Source organism: Leptonychotes weddellii, chromosome 5 (assembly GCF_054177405.1).
Source record: "Leptonychotes weddellii isolate Sample4059 chromosome 5, ASM5417740v2, whole genome shotgun sequence".
Classification (NCBI taxonomy): Eukaryota; Metazoa; Chordata; class Mammalia; order Carnivora; family Phocidae; genus Leptonychotes; species Leptonychotes weddellii.
In genome coordinates this window covers 112,682,719-112,708,167 of record NC_138373.1, presented here as the reverse complement: position 1 = coordinate 112,708,167, position 25,449 = coordinate 112,682,719, and the positions used below count along the sequence as shown (strand labels likewise).

The window sequence follows — 25,449 nt, the reverse complement described above, 5'->3', positions numbered from 1 at the left end:
AGTCCAAAAAGGTTAAGAGACTTTCCAGAAATCCCACAGATACCGAACAACAGGGTTTGCACTGTAATCCAGGTCTCCTGACTCCAAATCCAGTGATCTATCCCCTCTATTAAGGCCCTTTCCTGCGATCTGAACTTAACTTTGTTGTTACCTTGGCAACAGTGTAGAACACTCAGTGCTTGAAAACCATGACGCTGCCTTTTCTGTGTGCCACAAACTTGAAAGTTTAGCTGAGGTCACCTTAACCACCACTACTTTTGTCAAATTCCCTTCTGCACGGGCTTCATCTTAATGTTTGTCAAGTCTAGAGCCTTGTCACCAGGCTCATTTATGATGGGTTTCTTGGCAGATAGTTTAGGTATACTGTCTTTTCTAGTCCTGCGGCAGTTATTCTGTATCTGTTAGGCCCAAGTATGGAGCAAAAGCCTGACGGACACTAAATAGCAGCTTGGAATGAGGTCTTTTCCCTTGCTTGGGCTTCACATTTCACTTCGAATGTAGTCATTTGCCTCTGAACGGCTCTTGTGAGGCAGCTCTTTGGCAAAGATAAAAGGCCTTTGCCTTCTGTTGGTTTTAGGCAACAAACTGTGTAGAGTGGTTTCGGTAGGGAATAGTCTTTTTTTTTTTTTTTTAAGATTTTATTTATTTATTTGACAGAGACAGACACAACGAGAGAAGGAACACAAGCAGGGGGAGTGGGAGAGGGAGAAGCAGGCTTCCTGCTGAGCAGGGAGCTCGATGCAGGGCTTAATCCCAGGACCCTGGGATCATGACCTGAGCCTAAGGCAGATGCTTAACGACTGAGCCACCCAGGCGCCCCTGGATAGTCTTTATTTTAGAGGAAACAGTCATGCCTCTGGGGCCCCCTTCTTATCCACCTATGAAGTTATGAAGAATCAGACAGATGTCTGATCAGATTCTAAGAAAACTTGGAATGCTAGGTCATTTAAGATTTTGTCAGCAGGTGGCACTTCTCTCCTTAGTCACTAAATACAATCTCTCCAATAAAAGAAATACTGTTTTTCTTTGCTGCTATTGAGTTCCTCAGAAGTGGTTAGCCACCCGAACATTTCTCCTCAGTTCCTTTTTGCAGTGATTCAGTCTACAATATCTATTTATGTATTTTGTTTATACTTTCCCCATAAAATCTGAAATTGTTTATAGCATACAATATACAACAGCAAAATATGAAGAGGAGAATATGAACTGCAGTAAAGAATATACAATTTGATTCTGAGTTGTGGGTAGCTGGAGCAAAAATACACACAAATGTGTACCAGTACTTTGGGTGAATGGGCAGGGAGAGAGAATGACTTCTCTAGAGTTTGAAATTAAAATGGAAGTTGTTACCTAGGGTTATTAGAGGCAAGTTTCTATGCCTGTCTCATCTCTCTAACTTAATTTATAATAAGTGACTCCTGATCTGTAAAAAACGAAGCCGTACTTTCACTGTCATGACGCTTCAAGGGTGCACAATTAGCGTTCCTCCCCCTCTGTTCTTCAACGTTTCAAGATGCGGGCCTCCCCCATTCATTTATCCTACACAGATTGAGCTCTGACAGTCTACAGGGTTTTGTCCTGCACCTTGGGAAGACAAGCCTACCCTTTAGGCTTGTGCGTGCCAAATCAATTTATAAGATTTCCTTCAGAGAGAGCGCTTTCAATTAGTTGGAGAGAAAAGATCTACGTTCATACTCATGAATAACTAGAGGACTGTATCAGGCAATGTTACAATCAAATGCTAAATCTGTGCGATTGGTCTTCGTAGGATTCTAGGGTTGTTCTGCCTATTTAAAAATAAATGGGTAGGGCGCCTGGGTGGCTCGGATGGTTAAGCGTCTGTCTTCAGCTCAGGTCATGATCCCAGGGTCCTGGGATTGAGCCCCACGTCGGGCTCCTGGCTCGGCGGGGAACCTTCTTCTCCCTCTCCCTCTGCCTCTCCCCCTGCTCATGCTCTCTCTCTCTCTCTTTGTATCTCTGTGTCTCAAATGAATAAATAAAAATCTTAAAAAAAAATAAATGGGTAAATTTCATCTCGTTTCTAACAGAAAGCCAGTTTGAAATTGTGGATTCCCTCATCAATACCGTCTGTTAGAAATGGCATGGTCCTCAATAGCTGAGGCGGGCGGGGGTGTTGGGGCTGCTGTGAGCAGAGGACGAAGAGAGCCCCTAAATATCCGCCCCGCAGCCCATGGGATGCTTGATGATGATTTACCGAAAGACCAGCCTCTCGCCCCGTCCATCGTTGGACGGGCACCGAAGTTGGGGGCCCTGCTCCCTGCGCCCGGGGAAGGTGGTGGCGGCGGGGCGGGCGGCTTTGTGGCGCGTGCGGGTTCCACCGCAGGCGGCGCGGAGGCGGGGCCGGGCAGAGGCGTCCGCCACCCCGCTCCCGGCACTCGCTCCGGGCGCGGACGCCGCGCATGGCAGGCCCCGCAAGGTCTGGCTTCCCTGCGCACACGAATAGCCGTCTGGACGCGTTCCTGCGGAGGCAGCTGCCGCCCGAGGTCTACGACGCCGTCCGCGCCTACGAGCCGTGCATCGTGGTGTCCGACTCGGAGAAGCACACCTTCAAGTACGTGGTGCTCAGCGATCGGCTCATCTACCTGACCGAGAACCCGCCCAAGTCCATACGGCGAGCCGTGGCGCTGCGGGACGTCGTGGCCATTGACCTGGTGAGGAGCGCGGGCGGACAGGCGGGCTCGCGAGAACTCCCTTCGTGGGTCCCCCAATTTCAGCCCTCCGCATGCGGGAAGAGGGAGGAGGCGGCAGACCTTCCCCATCCCTCCCTGGACTCCCGTACTTTAACTTACTTGAGGACTAGAAGCCACAGGAAAACTGGATTGCTGTGTGTACTCCGATTAAAGATGACTTGCCCGTTCTTGTCATGTGTACCGGTCATCCCTTCTCCCCCCTAAATAGGGCTACGGGTTTGAGAACATAGCCCCCTATGAAAAGTATGCTTTAAAGTCATTTTTTCGTTCATTAAGCACCTAACCTGTTCCAGGCACTTGTTCTAGGCACTGAGGATGCAAAAATGAAATAGGGCCCCTTCCTAGAAGCTGCTGTGGGAGAGAAAAAGCCAAAACCAATGCAAATAAATGCAGTGTGCTAAGTACTATTATGCCTTGTTTACTTTTTTATCAACAGTGCTTAGAGCTTGTTAGGTGCTCAATATGACTAAGTGAGTGAATGAATGAATGAATGAATGAGATGTGCACAGGACACCTGGCAATCTCAGGCAGGTCACTTGATTCAAACTGGGCTTCAAAACTTCTTGAAAAAGATACAGTTTGGCATAGACACGCCTTGTCCCAGTTTTTAGTGTGCAGCTACTATATCCCTTTCCTCCAGGAATAGATTTACCTTATAAACCCAGCAACAGATTGGAAGCAGTCTCCTCTCCAATTACTGTTTTTTCCCCCTTGGCTCCCTTTGTCTGAGTTGCTCTCCAGGTGTGTTCCTTTTTCCACTAGGGACAGTGTCTAGCCTCATCCCCCGTCTTCCCCACCCCTCCCTCCAGTCTCTGCATCTCCCAAAGGAGAAGTTGACAAGACTTGGTGGGGCTGTTTTGCCCAGAGAAGCATAGCTTGCTTGGAACACATCTGTAAGAAAAGGATACAATTTAGTGAAAAAAGTGCTTTTATTTTTTCTCCTTAAAATACCTCTGTCAGTTAATATCACTATGCAAATTTATTTGTGGGGTTTTTTTGGTTTTGTTTTATGTTTTTTGTTTTAGAGTAAAAGTTGGAAGCAAACTGCCTTTTTCCTCACTACCACTATTTTCATTCTCTTGAAATAAAATTTAAAACAGTTAATTTCCTTTATCAAATGCTTTTAAAACATTACATGCTTAGCTTTTTCTACTGTCTGCGGTGTAAACATTTATTGTTGTGACAAAATGTAATAATTTTACGATATTGTTACTCTCCACGACAAGACACAGTATATTTATTCCAATGGTTGTTATATATCTTTCTTTTTGAGTTGTCAGAATCTGAAAAGTGTGTGAAGTTTCCTAGGCCTTCAAGCCAAAAATCCTCCCAAAAGGTGTACCAATTCATTTGGACTTCTTTATGTACAAAATTTACCTTTCGGGCATATAGAAGACTGTGTAAAGTTGCTGAACAAATCTAAGATTTCAGCACCGTTGATAGATTGAATGTCCATCTTGCACAATATAGTTGTGGCAGGCAGAATAACAGCCCCCCAAAGATATCCCTGGAACCTGTGAATACGTTACATTACACAGCAAAGAGGAATTAAAGTTGCAGATACAATTAAGATTGCTTGCTAATCAGCTGATTTTAAAACAGGGAGATTAAAAAAAAACCAAAGTGTCCAATAAATAAAGAAACCCAAAAAAGGAAAAGAAAAAAGCCAAAATAAGTAAAAGAGGGAGATTATTTTGGATTATCTGGGTGGGTCCAATGTAATCACAAAATCCTCCAAAGTGGAAAAAGGAGGCAGAGTGTTGCAGCACAAGACTTAGTTCTGAAGGTGGAAGGGACCAGAAACCAAGGAATGTGTACAGCCTCTAGAAGCTGGAAAAGGCAAGGAAACAGGTTTTCTCCTAAGCCTCCAGAAGGAATGCACTCCTCCTGACACCTTGATTTTAGCCCCGTGAGACCCATTTTGGACTTCTGACCTCCAGAACTGTAAGAGAATAAATCTGTGTTGCTTAACGCCACAGATTATGTGGTAATATGTTACAACAGTAAATGAATAGAAATGTTTTCTATTAATGTTGTTTGTTTATTGAGGGAGAGAGCAAGAGCGAGCACGCGTGCGGGGGAGTGGGAGGGGTGAGGAGGGACAGAGGGAGAGGAAGAGAGAGAATCTTAAGGAGGCTCCATGCCCAGCAAGGAGCCCAACTCGGGTCTCAATCTCACAACCCTGAGACCGTGACCTGAGCCAAAACCAAGAGTCTGATGCTTAACCGACTGAGCCACCCAGGCATCCCAATGATTACCCATTTTCACAACATTAATAGGATGGGGTGCCTGGGTAGCTCAGTCGGTTAAGCATCAGACTCTTGGTTTTGGCTCAGGTCATGATCTCAGGGTTGTGAGACTGAGACCTGAGTTGGGCTCCACACTCAGTAGATAGTCTGCTTGAGACTCTTTCTCTCTGCCCCTTCCCCCCCAATAATTAAAGAAATCTTTAAAAAAAATTGGTAATCATTTTTTAAAAATATTGTTTCAGTGAGAAATAAATATAATCAGACTGAGTACAAATGCCTTAACAATCTCTTTTTCTGAGGTTTTATAAAATAATTCTCTGTGGAGAATTTTCCTGATTTCTTGTGTTATATGTCATATAGTCACTTATCCATGCTAACTCAGTCACTTCAATTATATGATTTCAGTGCCAGGCAGCTTTGTTTTTTAGAACCAGTTCCTCCTTCCTTGAAAGATAAACTGTTTACTCTCCTTTTTTTTAGGGTGCTCTCCTCTTTCTAAGGTCAACTCTTTAGACATCCTTTTCCATTCTCAAAGTTTTTCTCATTTTACTGTACATGTCTGTCTTGTTATTTAACTTTCAGCCGGTTCAGGTTCCCATCCTGCCTTTGTTCTAGCCGTCACGGTAATAAAGTCCCTAAGCAAACCAGTCCTTTATACCTCTGGGCCCCAGCCCTCCCGGTTCCATGTTCGACCAGATTCCTTATTTATTTTGAGACACATTTTGCAGTTACACTTCAGAATATAATTTGCAAATATACAAATAAAATTCCATTCTCTCCCCTAAGGAAAAAAAATGAAGGTAACAGCAACAAAAAAATTAGGCCAGAGCTTGCATTGAATAAAAATGAGATTTCCCTTCCAGCAAAGATGAGCTTAAAGTGCACTGGGAGATCTCTGTAAGTGTTTGATATGGTTCATCTCCTAAAAGAAAGAGTTTCTAAGGTTGCTTGGGCAGAGCTTTTATAAAAAGGCTGACATTTTCTTTAAGAGTTACTTTTGGAAGAATTCTGCTCTTGTTGTGGGCATCAAAACATTTCTTTAAACTCTTCTAAGATTAAACACATATTTTTTAAGTGTGAGAAGCAACTATCCAGAAGTGAATTTCCTAGGAATTCACTCTCCTTCAATGCCATCCCATCATCTACAGAGAAAAACAAATCTGTCAAATCCAGCAGCCTTCACCTCTTAACCTCTTGCCAGTCTTTGTCCTTGTCTTTTTACCACTCCTCCCAGTGAGTATGGGCTCTCCAGCCATCCCAGGCTCCATGAGGCTTCCTGAACAGGCAACAAAGGCACCTTTTACAACCTGGCCTGTTGCTCATGGTGAACATGTCCTCCTCCTTCGACGTTGTTCAGATCCTCATATTTATAATCCTCCTCTTCCTCTCTTCCTCTCTCTCCTCTTAAAACATGTCAAAACAGGGGCACCTGGCTAGCTCAGTCAGGAGAACATGTCACTCTTGATCTCGGGGTTGTGAGTTTGAACCCCACGATAGGGGCAGGGTTTACTTTAAAAAAAAAAAGTAAAAACATCTTGGCTTGAACAGAAACAGGTCACAGGCTGTTTGTTGAAGGGGCTGCAAGAGTTTGCCAACTGATCCCCGCTTTCCCCACTGCTGTATTCAGAGCCAACACGTTTTTGGCTAAGCCCATCATTCTTTTTTTTTTTTTTAAGATTTTATTTATTCATTTGAGACACAGAGATACAGAGAGCACAAGCAGGGGGAGAGGCAGAGGGAGAGGAAGAAGCAGGCTCTCCACCGAGCCAGGAGCCCGACGTGGGGCTCGATCCCAGTGGGATCATGACCCAAGCTGAAGGCAGACGCTTAACCATCTGAGCCAGCCAGGTGCCCCTAAGCCCATCATTCTTTCTCTGAGTTTTTTCTTGGCTAGACCATGAGGCAGGACTTTCGGTCAGTTTTGTTCATTGCTGTATCCCTGGTTCCTAGAACATTGCCTGGCACAGATGAGATGGTCAATAACTGTTTGTTAAATACTCAACATTTCTTCTGTTTCGAAATTTATTATCTGCGGGGCACCTGAGTGGCTCAGTCGTTAAGCGTCTGCCTTCGGCTCAGGTCATGATCCCAGGGTCCTGGGATCGAGCCCCGCATCAGGCTCCCTGCTCCGCGGGAAGCCTGCTTCTCCCTCTCCCACTCCCTCTGCTTGTGTTCCCTCTTTCGCTGTGTCTCTCTCTGTCAAATAAATAAAATCTTTAAAAAAAAAAAAAAGAAATTTATTATCTGCAATATACATTGGACATTTAATAATACATTTTTAAATAATACATTTTTATTCAGTTTTTGTTCTCTACCTGTGTAGACTTGGTCCAGTTATTTACCTTCTAGTCTGTGCCTTCATTCCTCATTTTGTAAAATGGAGATAACAGCACCTTCCTTAGAGTTTTGGGGAGGATTAAATTCATTAATAAATGTAACACACTTAAAACAATACTTGGCACATGGTAAGAGCTACATACATGTTATTATTGATAACCTTTATTCACATATATTAAGCCTATTAAGGCTCACTATGAATCTGTAATATAGATATTATCTTCTCTTTTCATATCAGGGCACTTGAATTTAGGAGATTTAGTAAATTTGGAAAGAAAATAACTTTTTTTGAGCACTGATTATATACTAGGTGTTTTAAATACATTATCTCATTTATTCTTCTTGAAAATCGCCCAGTAGGTTTGTCAAGTTTAATATGTCCCAAAACAGAATTCCTGATCTTCACCCCCAAATCTGTTCCTTTTCCTTAGCTTTCCTTATTTTAGGAAATAACATCATCTTCCATCAGCCTTAATTTTCTCACTCCCCACATCCAACAATCAGTGTACCCCTTGATTTGTGTAGAGGAGGAAAAAGTTTCCCTTGACCCTCTCAGGGTCCCTGGCTGGGTCTGGAAATGAAACTGACAAAGACAGATTAACAGGAAAAAAGCCTACAAATTTATTTAATATAAATTTTACATGACATGGAAGCCTTTATAAGGAAATGAAGACTTGAAGAAACAGGTAAATCTCTGTGTGTTTAATATTAGGTTTCATGAAGAATAGAGAGTCATGGAAAAATGGGATAGTACTAAAAAGGGGGTATGACTAAGGATAATGAACTAGGGAAAACTAGCAAGGGCTGTTCATTTGGATTCCTTTTACTGTCCTTGTCTTGGGTATAGGGAGGACACCTCTCCCATGGGGGTCTAGGACCTGCTTCAAGGGAGCAGGGTGGAGAAAGGTCAGAGTTTCCTGCATCTGCTGTTTTCTCAAATTCTTTCAGCTCAAAATATTCAGTATACCAAGGTGCTATATTTTGGGGGAGTGTGTTCTGAACCTTGTCACTCCTCATCCAAAATATATCCAGCCATGATCTTTCTTACTCCTTTTACTTATGTCACTTATTCAATCCCTTATCTAGACTATTGAAATTGCCTCTAAACTTATTCCTCCATCAAGCAGTTGGGGTGATCTTTTTAAACATAAATTGTAAATTAAGTTATATCACTCTTCTGTATCAAAATCTCCATTAACTTCCAAATTCCTTATTGCCTATAAGAGCCTCCATGAAAACCCCTTTATCTCTGACTTCTCTCCCACTTTTCCCAGAGCTCTTTATGCTCTTCTTTCCTGCCTCAGGGCCTTTGTACTTGCCATCCTATCTGGAACACTCTTCCTCCAGATCTTCAGAGGGCTGATTCCTTTTTATCAGTCATGTTTCCAAATTCAGCACCACCTCCACAGGGATGCCTCATATGACCCCCCAATCTAAAGTATCATTCCTGTGTCACACTCATCACATCTGTTGGCTTCAAAGCACTTATCAGTATTGGCATTATAAGATTGATCTGTTTAATGACTTATTATTGTGTATCTCTCATGGTAAATGTAAGCTCCATGAGATCATGTCTGTCTTTACATCCCTGGGTCACTGTGCATCATATTGCCTGACACATAGTAGATGGTCAATAACTAGTTGTCAATTGGAAGAATGAATAAAGGAATAAACGGATGTTCAGATACATCATATAGTTTACCTCTCAGAGGGAGAGATCCTCTTTCCTTATTCCAAGTGTTGAGGGACCCTGGAGACTTGACACTTGATCACATAGCAGTGGGAGACCAGAGTAAATTCTCACCTAATGCTCAGGGTCAGTATTTTTCATGCTTCTTTTGTGCTTGTATGAGATGATCCCTGTGTTGTTGACCTGAGTCCTGCATTTTGGTGGTGAGAGTTAGGTAAGATGAGACCGTATTATGGATGCTTCTTTTCTTCTCTAGCATGTTTTTTTCTATTTTGGTTCATTGGCAGCCTTTCAAAACTCTCACTGTGGAAGGAAGAAAGAGGTAGTAATCTCTTATCCATCATTTTGGTTTCTTTTTATTCATCTTTATTTTATTTTATTTTTTTATACGTCAGAGAGAGAGAGAGCATGAGCAGGGGGAGCGACAGGCAGAGGGAGAAGCAGACTCCCTGCTGAGCAGGGAGCCCGATACGGGGCTCCATCCCAGGGCCCTGGGATCATGACCAGAGCCAAAGGCAGATGCTTAACCGACTGAACCACCCAGGTGCCCCAGTCATTTTGGATTCTTAATAGTTTGTTTGCATAGAATAGTTTGGATATTGTATTCGAGTTCTGAGAGACTCCACGAGGGCGTGCATTTTGTCAGTTTGATTCACTGATGTATCCCCAGTGCCCGGAATGATAGTGTATGGTCAAGATAGCTTAGGTTAAGCTGCACTAACAAACAATCCCAAAGTCTTTTTTTTTTTTCCTAAGATTTTATTTATTTATTTATTTGACAGAGAGATAGCGAGAGCAGGAACACAAGCAGGGGGAGTGGGAGAGGAAGTAGCAGGCTTCCCGCTGAGCAGGGAGCCTGATGCGGGACTCGATCCCAGGACTCCAGGATCATGACCCGAGCCGAAGGCAGATGCTTAACAACTGAGCCACCCAGGCGCCCCTAACAACCCCAAAGTCTTACTTCTTTAACACAACATAAAGTCTGGCTCATTCAAGTTACTGGTCCCTTGTAGATTAGCAAGAGGCTCTGTTCATTTTAGTCACAAGATACGTGATACTTAGTTACACATCTTAGTATCAGGGGCACCATCTCAGCACATGCTTGTTTAATCACCACAGCAGAGGGAAATTAACTTGGCAAATTATGTACTGATTTTAAGTGGGCTCCACACACAGCAGAGCCCAACGTGGGGCTTGAATTCATGTCCCTGAGATCAAGACCTGAGCTGAGACTGAGTCAGACACTTAACCACACTTAACTGACTAAGCCACCCAGATGCCCTGATTATGTACTGATTTTTAAGGTTCTACGCGGAAATGACACATGTCACTTCTCACCTTTCATTGGCCAGAGGCAGGTACATGGCCCATGCCTAACTTAAAAGGGGGAGAAAAGGGGTGCCTGGGTGGCTCAGTCAGTTAAGCATCTGCCTTCCCCTCAGATCATGATCCCAGGGTCCTGAGATCAAGCCCCGTGTTGGGCTCCCCATTCATCAGGGAGCCTGCTTCTCCCTCTCCCCTGGCCCCCTCCCCCTCTCTCCTGCCTCTCTCTCAAATAAATAAATCTTAAAAAAAAGGGGCGGGGCGCCTGGGTGGCTCAGTCGGTTAAGTGTCTGTCTTCGGCTCAGGTCATGATCCCAGGGTCCTGGGATCGAGTCCTGCGTCGGGCTCCCTGCTCAGCGGGGAGCCTGCTTCTCCCTATCCCTCTGCCTGTCCCCCTGCTTGTGCTCGCTCGCTCTCTCACGTAAATAAAGAAATAAATAAAATCTTTAAAAAAAATAAAAATAAATTAAAATAAATTAAAAAGGGGGGGAATGTGATCCTACTATGTATGCATCCCACATGTCTGCAAGAGAGAACAGGAATATTTGTGAACAGCTCTAGTGTCTACCTCAAATTATTGAGTGCTTACTATTTGCCACTCAGCCTCTGTTCTAAGTGCTTAACTTGGAACAACTTCTTTATCCTTACAACAACCCCAGGTAGTACTGTTAGCTTAGCTAACAGATAAAAAACCTGAAGTACAGAGAACTTAAGCAACTTGCCCAAGGTCATCCTCTAAGTGGCACAACCAGAATTTGAACCCTAGTAGTTTGGCTCCAGAGCCAATGCTTTGACTTTCTAGATATAGCTGCATCAGTCATAGCAGGTCATTAATTTAAAAAAAAAAGTTTTCATTGACTGAATATCCAGAAGACTCTAAGCTTTTTGAAAACAGAAACTCCATCTTACATTTTGCATGTTTCAATTTTGCACTTTGGCAGTAGGAACTCTAAAATATCCATGATGTATTGAACTAGATAAATTAGAAACTAGATAATCAACTGCTAAAAGCTTAGGGTGCTTTTATTCTCTGAAATTAAAGCTGATAGAAAAAAATCTGAACCAAGACTATGAAATCAAGACTAAGGGATAAGATAAATACAGAATTGTTCACAAAATATAGAAAACAGGGAGGTGCCTGGGTGGCTCAGTCAGTTAGGCGTCTGACTTGATTTCAGCTCAAGTTATGATCTCAGGATCCTGGGATGGAGCCCTGCATCAGGCTTCCTGCTCAGCGGGAAGTCTGCTTCTCCCTCTCCTTCTGCCCCTCCCCCGCTCATTCTCTCTCTCTCTCAAATACATAAAAAATCTTTAAAAAATTAGAAAACAAGAAATAAAGAGTGTCAACTATACTTCAATTAAAAAACAAAAAATAGGGGATATCTCTTTACATTTTAAAAGTAGTATTTTGATAAAAGTAAGAGAAATCAGTACCAGTTGCCAATATAAATACGTCAAAAATGATGTAGATAACATTCATGAGTGATACATTATTCTTAGAGGTAGTCAAAGAACTTAAAGATATTTTCAGATAAAGCCTTATTCATTTGAAATAACAAAAAAGAGCATTCTCTTCTCTCCCAAAACGCCCCTTGCTGCCAGCATCAGAGACAAATACCATGCTGAGCAGGCCATGAATCTGGCTCAGTATTGCATTACTGAGGTTCTTATGAACAATCAAAGGTCATTAATTGTAATGGATATCTATTGGGTATATACTATGAGCTAGCCTTGTGTCACATACTTTAGATCTCATATAATCTTATTAACGCTATAAGGAAGGTGATACTGTCTTTTTTTTTTTTTTTTACAGATGACAAAACTGAGGCAGAAAAAGGGGAAATACTTGCACAAGGTCATATTCAGAAAACATCTGAGCTGGAATATAAACTCAGGTTTTTGACCTTACAGCCAGCATTCTTTAACCATTATGCACATACTAACAACTGATCTTCTACAAATTCCTGGTTTCCAAATTCCAAATTCCAAGTTTCTTTAGATGTTTTTAGGTTTTGCAATAGAGACAACATGGTTACCTCAACAGTATGCAGATTACATGGTTCCTGAGCATTGGCTGTCAGGAAGGAAAGAATGACATTTTAAATAAAATACCTTTTTCATTCCCCATACCACCTCTCTGTACTCAAGACTGTTGTCCTTCAGAGCTCAGACTAGTATCATTGCTGTTTCTGATGATGTTCAAGGACAGGTTTGGTTGGAAAGACGCAGATGGGATGTAGCATCCTTTTCACAGGGCCAAGCCTTGAAAGCTTCTTTTCTTTTAGTCTTAGCTGTGGCTCTTGTCCCAGAGGCAATGATTTTTCAATCCTAACACTGAAATAGTCTAGGGAGTCTCCAGTATTATGGGGGTAGTGCTCAATTCTCCAAACTGGTAATTCTTTTTGGAATATGTGTGTGGATAATTCTTGTCAGCAATATTCACAGGTTCCAAAAAAAGCTCATCTACTCAGACTTCCTTAGGGATTAGTACACTAAAGCCCAGGTAGAGTATAATGGGAAAAAAACCACCTGGTGGAGGCTACAGTGAGTTTTTAAATTATGACAGAGGAAGGATTTGCCAAATGCTAAATGTAAAAATAGCTTCTATTTAGGAATACGCTTATGTACAGTGTGACATAGATAACTGCTAATGTAGTTTAATTTGAGGGAAATCCATTCAAGAGATCTCCATATATTGATTAGCTATCTCATCAGTAGTTTGAATCCTTTGGATTTACCACTGGTCCTCCTTCAGATTTGCTCTGAAAAACTCTTGGAACAGGTAATTCATTAAATTGAAATCTGAGTGAATTAATTTATTACTTGCTTTCCTCTCTTTGTTGGACACTGGAGAGTGAGAGCTTGCTGTCAGAGAGGAAGTTAGGTCCAGAAAGAACCATGGAAGTTGAAAGATATCTCATGATTTAGCTCTTTTGGGGTCTTACTTCTACTACCTAATGTCCCGTTAAGTAAAGTGATCTCGAAACTGTGGCCCAGTATATGATGTAGGCCTTCATTTTTTCCTTTTCAACTTTTCCTCTGGTTTATGTTTTTCTCCTTTCTACACTGTACAGTTCTATTGAATGGATGTTAGATTTTATATGTTACATTTCTACCCATGTTTTGAATTACCAGGGACTACAAATATATAAGTGAATAAAAAATGGTTACCTGCTTTTGAGTAACTCATAATTTAGAGAGGAAGGCAAGCAGATGGGAAAGAAGAAAAACAGTTATAAGCAGATAATTATAATGAAATGTGAGAATAGATATAATAAACAGACGATTGTGGGAACCCAGAAGAGGAAGTGATATACTCTTTTATTTTGGTGGAGGAGGGGATGCTGAGGAAAGAGGGGTAATACGTAAAGGTTCACCAAAAAAGTAACCTGAGCTTGGTCTTGAAGGAAGAATAGAAGTTTCTAAGCAGAATATAGGACAAGTGTATTCCAAAAGGAGAGAATAGCATGTGCTTGATCAGCTTTCTATAATATGTTTAAACCCAAATCAGTGGAACTAAGTAGATCCCTGTTTTAGTGAAAACCACATAGCTTTTCTGTTTCTAGCTGTCTTTCACAAGTAGTTTGTTCAAACTAGGATCCAATCAAGAAGCATACATTGCATTTGTTTTTCATCTCTCTTTTGCTAACTTTTTAGGGAAATTTTCTTTCTTTCTTCTTTTAAAGATTTTATTTTTGGGGTGTCTGGGTGGCTCAGATGGTTAAGTGTCTGCCTTCGGCTCAGGTCATGATCCCAGGATCCTGGGATCGAGCCCCGCATTGGGCTCCCTGCTTGGCGGAGAGCTTGCTTCTCCCTCTCCCTCTACTGTTCCCCCTGCTTTTGCTCTCTCGCTCTCTGTCAAATAAATAAATGAAATCTTAAAAAAAAAGATTTTAGGGCGCCTGGGTGGCTCAGTTGGTTAAGCGACTGCCTTTGGCTCAGGTCATGATCCTGGAGTCCCGGGATCGAGTCCCACATCGGGCTCCCTGCTCAGCGGGGGGTCTGCTTCCCCCTCTGCCCTCTTCCCTCTCGTGCTCTCTGTCTCTCATTCTCTCTCTCTCTCAAATAAATAAATAAAAAATCTTTAAAAAAAAAAAAAAGATTTTATTTTTAAGTAATCTCTACACTCAATGTGGGGCTCGAACTCACAAACCCAAGATCAAGATCTGCATGCTCTACCCACTGAGACAACCAGGTGCCCCTCTAGTAAAATTTTTTTTGCATCGAGTCTTACTTTGTCTCTTGGTACAATCACCATTTCAGCTCTCTTTTGGTTACTGTTTGCATGGTGTATCTTTTCTATCCCTTTACTTTACTTTTACTGTGTTTTTGAACCTAAAGTGGGTCTCTTGTAATAGTACAAAGTGAATAATCAGTTATATCATATTTTAAAAATCTATCCTTTCATTCTCTGACTTTAATTGGAGTGTTTAATCCATTTACAGTATTATAATTACTGATAAGGTAGAGTTTACATCTGTCATATTGCTATTTATTTTCATATGTCCTTTTTCCCCCTATTCCCCCATTACTGCCTTCCTTTGTGTCAAATAGGTACTTTCTAGTATACACTTTGAATTCTCTCATGGTTTCTTTTACTATGTGGTTTGGAGTTTTTAAATTAATGTTTGCCCTGGGGATTACAATTAACATTCTACTTTGTAACAATCTAGTTCAGATTATTACCAACTTAATAGTATATAAAAATATGTCTGTTCCCTCCCTGCTCCTTTGTGCTGTTATTATCATACACATTACAGTTTCTACATTATGTACCCATCAACACAGATTTATAAATTATAGCTTTATGCAAGTATCTTTTAAACTAAATAGGAGAAAAAAGAGTTACACAAAAAAATACATTGAACTGTCTTTTATTTTTACCTGTGTAGTTATCTTTATCAGTGCTCTTTATTTCTCCATGTGGGTGTAAGTTACTGTCTAATGTCCTTTCATTTCAGCTCAAAGAATTCCATTTAGTATTTCTTGTAGGTCTGATAGTACTAATACCCTTAATCTATACAGAGTATAGATTCTTTGGGATATAGATACTGAATTCTTCATAAGGAATGCTCTTTTTTAAAAAAGATTTTATTTATTTATTTGAGGCAGACAGAAAGAGATCACAAGCAGGGAGGAGGATCAGAGGGAGAGGCAGACTCCTCGCTGACCAGAGAGCCCGACATGGGGCTCAATCCCAGGACCCTGGGATCATGACCTGAGCCAAAGGCAGATGCTTAACCAACTGAGCCACCTAGGTGCCCCCATAAGGAATGTTCTTAACAAAATGCATAGGTAGATTACATATTTACATAAATATACTCTCCTCCAAAATAGGACTCTGAAGATGCTCTTTGGCTGCATCTTTGCAAAGCAGCCCATCTGGTTCTTCCTAATCATGTAAATATATTTCCTGAAATATAGTTTTTGGCAAAGTTAAGTTTTACTTTTTTTAATTAAAAATTTTTTTTTTTTTTTTTTTTTTTTTTTTTTTTTTTAGTAATCTCTATACCCAGCATGGGGCTGGAACTCATGGCCCTGAGATCAAGAGTTGCATGCTCTTCTGACTGAGCCAGTCAATATTAAGTTTTAATATTGTGAAGTTATAATATAGCTTTGTATTTAAAAATATCTATATTGGTGTGCTGGGGTGGCTCAGTCGGTTAAGGGTCTGCCTTTGGCTCAGGTCATGATCCCAGGGATTGAGCCCCGAGTTGGGCTCCCTGCTCAGTGGGGCATCTGCTTCTCCCTCTCCCTCTCCTCAGCCCCTCCCCTCAACTCATGCTTGCTCTCTCTCAAATAAATAAATAAATCTTTAAAAAATATATAGATATATATATATAGATATATATATATATCTATATATATGCTGAAAGAGACCTTAAACTGATTCCACATTCTACAAGTGAGGAAATCAAAGCCAAAAGAGCTTAAGTAACTTGACCAAAGTCACACTGACAGTTAATAGGGAAAGCCACATTCAAAATCAGATTTCCTGACTATTAATTCATATTGTTTCTCCAACATTCCAAATTTCTGTCAGGATGTTGACTATGATTATCTAGTTTGGTCATGATATACTTAACAATTAGGGCACAAAATAACGAGTTGTTCCGTAAGAATTTAATTAGAATAATTTATACTAGATTGCTGTCTGCCTGATGGCTTTCCTTTAGGACACTTTAGTACCTTCCACTCAGAAATCTGGCTTTTAAGTGATTTTAATCCTGATCTTTGTACATTATTTTATGATAAATTCATTTTTTAGGCTTTCTTAGTCTGAGATTCTCTTTCATGTTTTAATCCTTCTTTCATGTCAGGCTTTTGGTAGGAACTTTATGGTGGACAATTCACTAAAATGCATGAAAAATGAGAGCCACCTGAGCAAAATGGGTCAATTCAGTAATTAGGAAATTTGGAAATTTTGAGGGTTGTGGGACATCTGCCATGATAGGAATCATGTTTGTAAGTAGAGCCTTCTCCTTAATGTCTCACAGTGAGAATACAAAAATCCACCTCATGGTAACATTGTCTTATCTCACAATAGAAACAATTTTATTTTTTGACCCATGGTATAGTTAGTTTCCTGATGTATGTATGTTTCATACTTTGTGTGTCATTTTGTATAAGTTAAGAGCACAGGCTTCATTTTGAATCTGGTCACATATTAGCAGTGGAACCTTGAGAGTTAAGTCCCTTAACTCTCTGAGCCTTAAGTTCCTTGAATTCCTTGTAAACAGGAATAATTTTACCGATATATGGGGTTGTCTGAGGATTCAGTGAGACAATATGTATAAAGCACTTAAAAGAACACATAGTAAGTGCTCAATAAATGTTAGCTTTTATTTTGTTCTATGTGACACTGTTTGAACATTGAATTCTTCCTCTTCCCCATCTTCACTCTGGAGAGGATCTGGCCACAGGGATCAGAATCCTTATGAATCCTTTGAAGAGGAAGAACGGGAAGGTGGGCTGGCCCCCTCTGACTCTTTGCCTGGGGAAAGGGCAAAACTGCAGTGTCTAAAGGAGGCAGAACCAGTAGTCTAAGCAGCCAATGACCTTATGCCTGCGTCAGATTGTCCTACTATGTAGGGGGTCCCCAAGACTACCCTCATGCTTGATGATTCACTAGAAGGACTCATAGGATTCAAATGGTTGATTATAATGAGACAATACAGATTATATTAAACAAAGGGAAAAGGTGCATGAGATAAAATCCAGGAGAACCTAAGTGCACACTTCCAGGTGTCCTCTCCCAGTGAGTATCTTGGGTGTACTTAATTTTTTTTCATTTTAGATTTTATTTATTTATTTGAGAGAGAGAGACAGAAATAATGAGAGAGAGCACAAGTGGGGAGGAGAGGGAGAAGCAGGCTCCCCACAGAGCAAGGAGCCTGATGCGGGGCTCGATCCCAGGACCCCCGGGATCATGACCTAAGCCGAAGGCAGACGCTTAACCGACTGAGCCACCCAGGCACCTGGGTGTACTTAATTTCCCAGCAATGTGTTACAACATATGCAAAGTATTACCAAAGTATTACTCTGAGCCTTGGTGTTCAGAGTTTGTATTGGAGACAGTCATGAATGCATAGGAGCCTATATAACTGACCTCAGCTACTCAGACTCCAGCCCCCCTTCCACCTCCTTACCCTCACCCCCAGAAAAACAAGTGTTTACCATAGATGACATTGTCAGAATAAATTTATCTGTTCAAACTGGTACAGCATGGCCCAAGGTCTCAGACATACACACTCGTATCAGGCTGTCAGAATATTCCAAGGCTCATTGGTTATCTCCTAAGATCAGGCAAGGGCTAGTCCTGAAGATAGGCCTTTTTTTGGTGGTACAAGGTAGGAGCAACCCAGACCTGTTGAGGTAACCCTTTTTCTGCACAGCTACCTACCTTTTTAACTTCATAGATTGAGAAAAGGTGCACCTCGCTTGTCAGCCAGTATGGTTTTGGTGGGTTTTTTTTTTTTTTTTTAAGATTTTATTTATTTATTTGAGACAGAGAGAATGAGAGAGAGAGCACATGAGAGGGAAGAGGGTCAGAGGGAGAAGCAGACTCCCCGCCGAGCAGGGAGCCCGATGCGGGACTCAATCCAGGGACTCCAGGATCATGACCTGAGCTGAAGGCAGTTGCTTAACCAACTGAGCCACCCAGGCGCCCTGTTTGTTTTTTTTTTAAAGATTTTTTCCCCAAGGCCCAAAATTTACAGTTGGTGTACCACATGGCTCCAAACTACCAGTAAGTTTGGTTATATAGTAGACACCTTTCTCAGAGGCAGGGAAAGTCAGATCAGGCATTAGAAAGTGCTACAACTTATGAATGGTCTTAGAGTTTTTATAATATTGACTGGGAGGAAGAACTTAGGAGGCCATCTGCAAATAACTCTAACTTGCCAGCCTCAGTTTCCATTGAGAAAAGACAAGCTAAAGGTACCATTTATATTAGTATTGAAGTATAAGTACAGCACTGGGTCAATAGTAATTTCATGCAATTATATTTAAAAGAGGTGATTTATCAAATATATATAAATAGTTTGATTTAATTGTTATATAAGACTTTGTTATGTCAGCAAGCATAGAAAAAAATCTGTCCATGGGGCGCCTGGGTGGCTCAGTTGGTTAAGCGACTGCCTTCGGCTCAGGTCATGATCCTGGAGTTCCGGGATCGAGTCCCGCATCGGGCTCCCTGCTCGGCAGGGAGTCTGCTTCTCCCTCTGACCCTCCTCCTTCTCATGCTCTCTGTCTCTCATTCTCTCTCTCTCAAATAAATAAATAAAATCTTTAAAAAAAAAAAAAAGAAAAAAGAAAAAAATCTGTCCTGTGTCCTGATTTGGAGTTCTAAAATTATTTTCATGTGGATATTCAGATATTATTACCTGTGCTAGAAGGTGTCTGGGTAAAAGCACTTCTTTCAACATATGTCCTAAAAACATAAATTCAATGCTATATGACACAATGAGCAAACTTATTTATTAAATAAGTTTTAAATTAAATTAAATAAATTAAATAAGCTAAATATTCATTTACAAAATAAAATTTAACTCATATTATTTAGCTTATTTTAAGCTATTTAAAAAAACCTAAGCTCATTTAAAATAAGCTACTAAAGGGGAGCCTGGGTAGCTCAGTCAGTTGAGCGTCTGCCTTCGGCTCAGGTCATGATCCCAGGGTCCTTGGATCAGCCCCGTATGGGGCTCCTTGCTCAGCAGGGAGCTGCTTCTCCCTTTCCCTCTGCCTGCCGCTCCCCCTGCTTGTGCTCATTCTCTCTCTGTCAAATAAATAAATAAAATCTTTTAATAAAAAAATAAGCTACAAAGCTTATTTTAAGACATAAAGTTAGAACATTTTAATTTTTTGTTTAAAGTAAACTCTACCCCCAGGGTGCTTGGGTGGCTCAGTCCGTCAAGTGTCTGACTCTTGATCAGCTCAGGTTGTGATCTCCGGGTTATGGGATTGGCCTGCACTGGGCTCCATGCTCAGCAGGGATTCTGCTTGGGGTTCTCTCTCCTTCTCCCTCTGCCCCTCTCCCCCCTCTAAAATAAAATAAATAAATGGGTAAATCTTAAAAAAAAAAAAATATAGGGTGCCTGCATGGCTCAGTGGGTTAAGCGTCTGCCTTCAGTTCAGGTCATGATCTCCCGGTCCTGAGATTGAGCCCTGATTCAGGCTCTCTGCTCGGTGAGGAGTCTATTTCTCCCTCTCCCTCTGCCCCCACTCATGTGCTTGCGTGCTGTCTCTCAGATAATAAATAAAATCTTAAAAAAAAAATAGTAACTCTACCCCCAACATGGGGCTTGAACTCCCAGACCCCATCCATCTATCTATCATCTATCATCTATCTATCTATCTATCTATCTATCTATCTATCTATCTATCTATCATCTATCTATCTATATCTTTTCATGCTTTGGGGTTAAATGGAAACTGTGGCTTTTGAATTTCCTAATGATGTCTCTGGAGTAAATGCAAAAATTTTCTTTTCAGATAACACCATGCCTAAAATAAATTGCTAGCATAGGATTGAGTTCAGCTGTGTCCCACTTAAGAACTTTTTCTTCGTTCAGGCACTGACAGCATATTGTTTGGACCAAGTCTCAAGTCTCCTTGCCTGACAGCAGAGACGCTTCCCAGTCAGAAAACTTTTTACCTCCCGTGGATGCATAAATTAGCCTTGGTTAGCTCCTGGGTGGTCCTCTCATGCTTCACAAATAAGCCGTGGGCTTTACAAAAGATTTTTATTTTTAAAAATTTTTAAATGCAAAAAAGAGAGAGAGAAACCACTTTCCTTAGTCTAACACTTTGTCCTTGTAATTCAAGTCCAAGTGGAATTAAATGTTTTTATAAGAGTTTGTTCTATCTACAATATTGTCATAGGCTTTGCAACTGAGATTATGACTGTTTGATGAACCAATAAGAGAATGGGGGAAGTGAAAAGTGATAGATCATTTTGGCCCTACTGCTTTTCATGGTTACTGTCCATTTATCTGACCTTATCCACCCTTTTACAGACAACATATGCGTTCCCTTGGCTGTGTGGCTGTCATCAGGGTAATCATCTACCACTCCCTTATAGTAACAGAGGCCTCGTAGTGTGCATGGAAATGCCCTTTTAAAAGTCACATTGCTGGGCGCCTGGGTGGCTCAGTCGTTAAGTGTCTGCCTTCGGCTCGGGTCGTGATCCCAGGGTCCTGGGATCGAGTCCCACATCGGGTTCCCTGCTTGGCAGGAAGCCTGCTTCTCCCTCTCCCACTCCCCCTGCTTGTGTTCCTGCTCTCGCTATGTCTCTCTCTGTCAAAAAAATAAATAAAATCTTAAAAAAAAAAAGAAAGTCACATTGCTGTGGGGTGTCTGGATGGCTCAGTTAGTTAAGTGTCTGACTCTTGATCTCAGCTCAGACCTTGATCTCAGGGTCATAAGATCGAGCCCCCAGTCGGGCTCCACGCTCAGCAGGGAGTCTGCTTGAGATTCTCTCCCTCTCCCTCGGTCCCTCCCCCCTGCTCTCTCTCTAAATAAATAAAATATTAAAAAAAAAAAAGGTATCTCCTGATCAGCACTAGTCTGGTAGACCCCTACAATTCCCTAAAGGAAAGTAACTCTGCAATAACTAACTTGCTTTTTTGCCAAGTGTAACTTCCTTGTTCCCACTCCCTTCTGCTTAAAAGTCTTTCATTTCGTACAGCTCCTTGGAGCTCCTTCCTATCTGCTAGATTGGATGCTGCCTGATTTGAATAGATTTTTGCCCAAATAGACTCTTAAAAATTTTAATATGCCTCAGTTTATCTCTGAACAAATCTCACCACCCAGAGATAACCACAGTTAACCACACAACAAGAAAATTTGGTGTACAACATTCCAAATTGTGTTCTATGCATTAATATATATGGAATCATATTCCACATATTGTTCTATAATCTATTTTTACTTTACAGCATGTCATGGATATCTTTCCATGTTAATAAATACAGAAAAAATTTATATGAATGCTTTATATGAATGAATGCGACCACCGTGTATTTAAAGAAGGTATTATGTTCTTGAATGACAGAGCTAACCGAATTCGGTGATTATAGCAACTAAAAAAAGAGGTCTGGCTCTACTTCGGTCTCAAATAAAGGAATTAGCATAATTCGACTGAAACTCTGACATAATAATGAATCCAGCTGCTTGATTACTGTTTGGATTCCAGCCCTGGTTTTTTTTTTTTTTTTTTAGACTTTATTTTAAGTAGGCTCCATGCCCAATTGTGGGGCTCAAATTTACAGCCCCAAAATCAAGAGTCATATGCTCTACCGACTGAGCCAGCCAGGTGCCCCTCCAGCCCTGCATTAGAAGAAAGACTTCTATTTCTTCTTGACAAAATTCCCACCTCTGACCACTAGTTAGGGCTGTGGTCTTAAACCTTAGTTGTTTTTATAAAACTGGCCTTGGAAACCAACTGCCTTGTCTTGTAATTCTAGTTCCACCATTTACTAGTTTTGTAAACTGAACTCCCTCTGAACCTTAATTTTCTCATTGCAAAGTGGGGTTAATAATAACTACCTCATAGATGTGTTGCAAGTATTATATAAGATATTTGCCATGTTCCATAAACTGTATAATTATTATGCAAATTATTATAGGTACTTTGTCTCCTCCCAAAACTGCTTATAAGCAATTTGAGGCAGAAATATTTACATATTTATTTACATTCACTCAGTCTCTACTTGAAGCATACATTTTTTTAAAAGATTTTATTTATTTATTTGAGACAGAGTGAATGAGAGAGAGACAGAGTGCAGAGCACATGAGTAGGGGCAGAGGGAGAGGGAGAAGCAGACTCCCTGGCTGAGCAGGGAGCCCGATGTGGGACTCCATCCCAAGACTCTGGGATCATGACCTGAGCCGAAGGCAGACACTTAACCGACTAAGCCACCCAGGCATCCCACAAAAGGGTCTTCTATGAATTAGAGCATTGTAAAATAACCTGAAAGACAATGAAAGGCATAGATAACCTGCATAGGTGAGCTAAACTGTATCCCTACTAATCCCCCTTCCCCATTTCAAAGTCTTTCAGTTTTTCTGTCCCACCTCCACCATCATAATAATCTCAAAGATCACTCATTCACAAAATAAGACTCTCTTTAGGTTGACCTGATTATTTACATTATTTACGTATTTACATTTACATACATAGCAAGGGTGTTAATTCACCATATAGGCCTCTTTAAAAATTCTTTGCAAGGACAACCCTGTTGGGACCTCTCTCATTCTTGAGAGCTTTTTCTGTATCTTCACTTAATAAACTTCTGTCACTTTACTCTCTGTTGTCCGTGAGATTCATTCCTTGACTCCGTGAGACAAGAACCTAGCTCTCCTGCTTCATTTTGGTGCGGAGACCCGGGATCACTTCCACCGAAGGGTGAATAAAAGCTGACTCTTTTCTTTTCTTTCCTGGGAGACATTTCTCCCTTAGGTGACCTCTTGTCACAAATGACAAAACCGGGCACCTGTCCGCCAGTTAAAGGTGAACAGTGTGGCCACTGGGCTTAAGTCTCAGGTGACAGGCTTCTGGACAAAGGTTTGGTCAATTCCCCTTCCTCAAAAGAAGTTGGTATGTTGGCCTAACCCTCCTCAGTTCTGCTTTCCCTTCATTGGCTTTTCTTAAATGGCTTTCTCCCACCTCAGGGACTTTGCCTAGAGTAGGCCCCTTTCAATCTCCGGTGATCACTATGCCTGTTTAATCAGGGATTCATTTCAGGCAAAGTGTTGCCTATGTAGATACAAGCCTTTTTCACTTAAAGATGTCTTTCGTGAGAACTTAAGTCAGGAGGAGAATCTTCCTCATTTTTGCTGCCTGCTAAGACATATGTTTTTCTGTTAGGTACATCACGGCCAGGGATCAAAACCCAAGATATTGGCAAGCAGGATTAGAGCTATCTCTTTATATGGTAAGTTGGAGGGAACCCAGTGTTTCCTGGGCACTAAGGAGGGAATTACAGACCCCCAGCCAATACTTCGACTGGTTGCATTAGTGGCTGGGACTTAAGTAGGTCATATAGTTGAAGCTTCCTTGTTCCAACAACAGAAATATGAAATTATGATGATGCTAAATCTCAGGGTCTGCACCCCTTAACAGGGTCTGCACCCCTCAACATGGACAGAAAAAGCACCCAGGGGTAAGACGTGAGAATATAATTGAATCAAAGTTTAATAAACTGTTAACCTGGCTAAGCCTTTATGATTGGGCCAGATTTGGCGGGGGGGAGGAATCCAGAGGAGAAAAGGAGGATCAGGTGACGGACAGGTAAGAGTGGCTACTCCCGCCAGCCTGAGCCCTCCTCAACCGAAGATGTTAGGCTCCTCTTTCACCGTGGGTAGGAAACCATGGGATCCTTGGTTCACAGGGGAGAGCTGATATGTAGGGATGCCTTCATAGTCACCTCTCTATAACAGGTACGGGGTCACTCCTACCAGGATCTCGAGATGGGAAACATACCATTCTCCGCAGGGACTCCTCTGGATTGGGTACTGCAAATTTGGGTAATTTCCCCTTGTAAAACTTTCCAGTGTTTTCCATGGGTTAAAAATGGCAGGTTCTTCAAGGCAAGGTAAAATAAGGCATGACGTTCGTGGCAAGGCATGGTCTCTTCAGTTCCCAAGGACTCTCCCTTGGGATGCCATTTAACCCACTGGAAACAATTTGGATTGCAAATTTAGGAAAAGGCCTGAGCTCCTATAACACTCACTGCGTGGCCACAGCGGGATCTATTGGGTCTCTTTTGCAGGAAACAGGGTGAATAGACAGAGGCACCCTAGATTCATCCAGGCTTTCAGGGCTCTCAATCAGGACCCAGACCTAAGGGCCTCTTGCAGAATGTGTTTGGTGGTAACCATACCAGTAAACTCCCTCCTAACATATTGCATAATTGTCTAAATAGGCCTCCCCCAAATAAACCCAGGGTGCTGGAAGAAACACAGACCATCCCTAGCAAAGAGGATGCTGACTCTCACTCTCACTGTTCCTCCTAATAGATGTGGGGGTTTCTCCTTCACTCATTTCCCAGGTTAACGGCTATAATTGGAGCCAACTGTGGTTAGTCTACCTCACGACAGGGACTTTAAGGAGTATTTCCAAGCAGCTGCTGAAACTCCCTTTGTTTCGGGGAAATTCCCTGTCTGCTCCGGCCTGATATGGACTGCCTATTCCCACTTGTTGGTGGAAAAACGTGGCGTTTAGTCATCTGTCCAAGTGGATGAGCTTTAGAACTGGGAACCCTTTTTCTGTTTTCTGGCAGCACTCTGCCTCTTCTGTCTGCCCCACCCCCTCCTGTTTCTGTACCTTGGGTGCGGCCTACATACAACTGTTCCCTTCAGATTTCCCCACCAGTGTCTCAGGTAAAAATTGACACTGGGGAGCAAACTGATTGACTTTTAAAAGTAGACCCAGGTGACGGGCGCCTGGGTGGCTCAGTTGGTTGGGCGACTGCCTTCAGCTCAGGTCATGATCCCAGGGTCCTGGGATCGAGTCCCGCATCGGGCTCCCTGCTCTGCGGGGAGCCTGCTTCTCCCTCTCCCACTCCCCCTGCTTGTGTTCCCTCTCTCGCTGTGTCTCTCTCTGTCAAATAAATAAATAAAATCTTTAAAAAAAAAA

General features: G+C 41.7%; 1 protein-coding gene across 1 annotated transcript in view; it reads left to right on the top strand.

The window, feature by feature from the left end:
• Window positions 1-2,401: 2,401 nt before the first annotated feature.
• Window positions 2,402-25,449, top strand: part of C5H12orf56 (chromosome 5 C12orf56 homolog) — a 74,318-nt gene continuing 51,270 nt past the window's right edge. Inside the window, exon 1 of the mRNA XM_081818973.1 lies at window positions 2,402-2,907. Within this exon, the coding sequence (XP_081675099.1) occupies window positions 2,421-2,907 (487 nt within the window). The 5' untranslated portion in view covers window positions 2,402-2,420. The remainder of the gene's footprint in view (window positions 2,908-25,449) is intronic.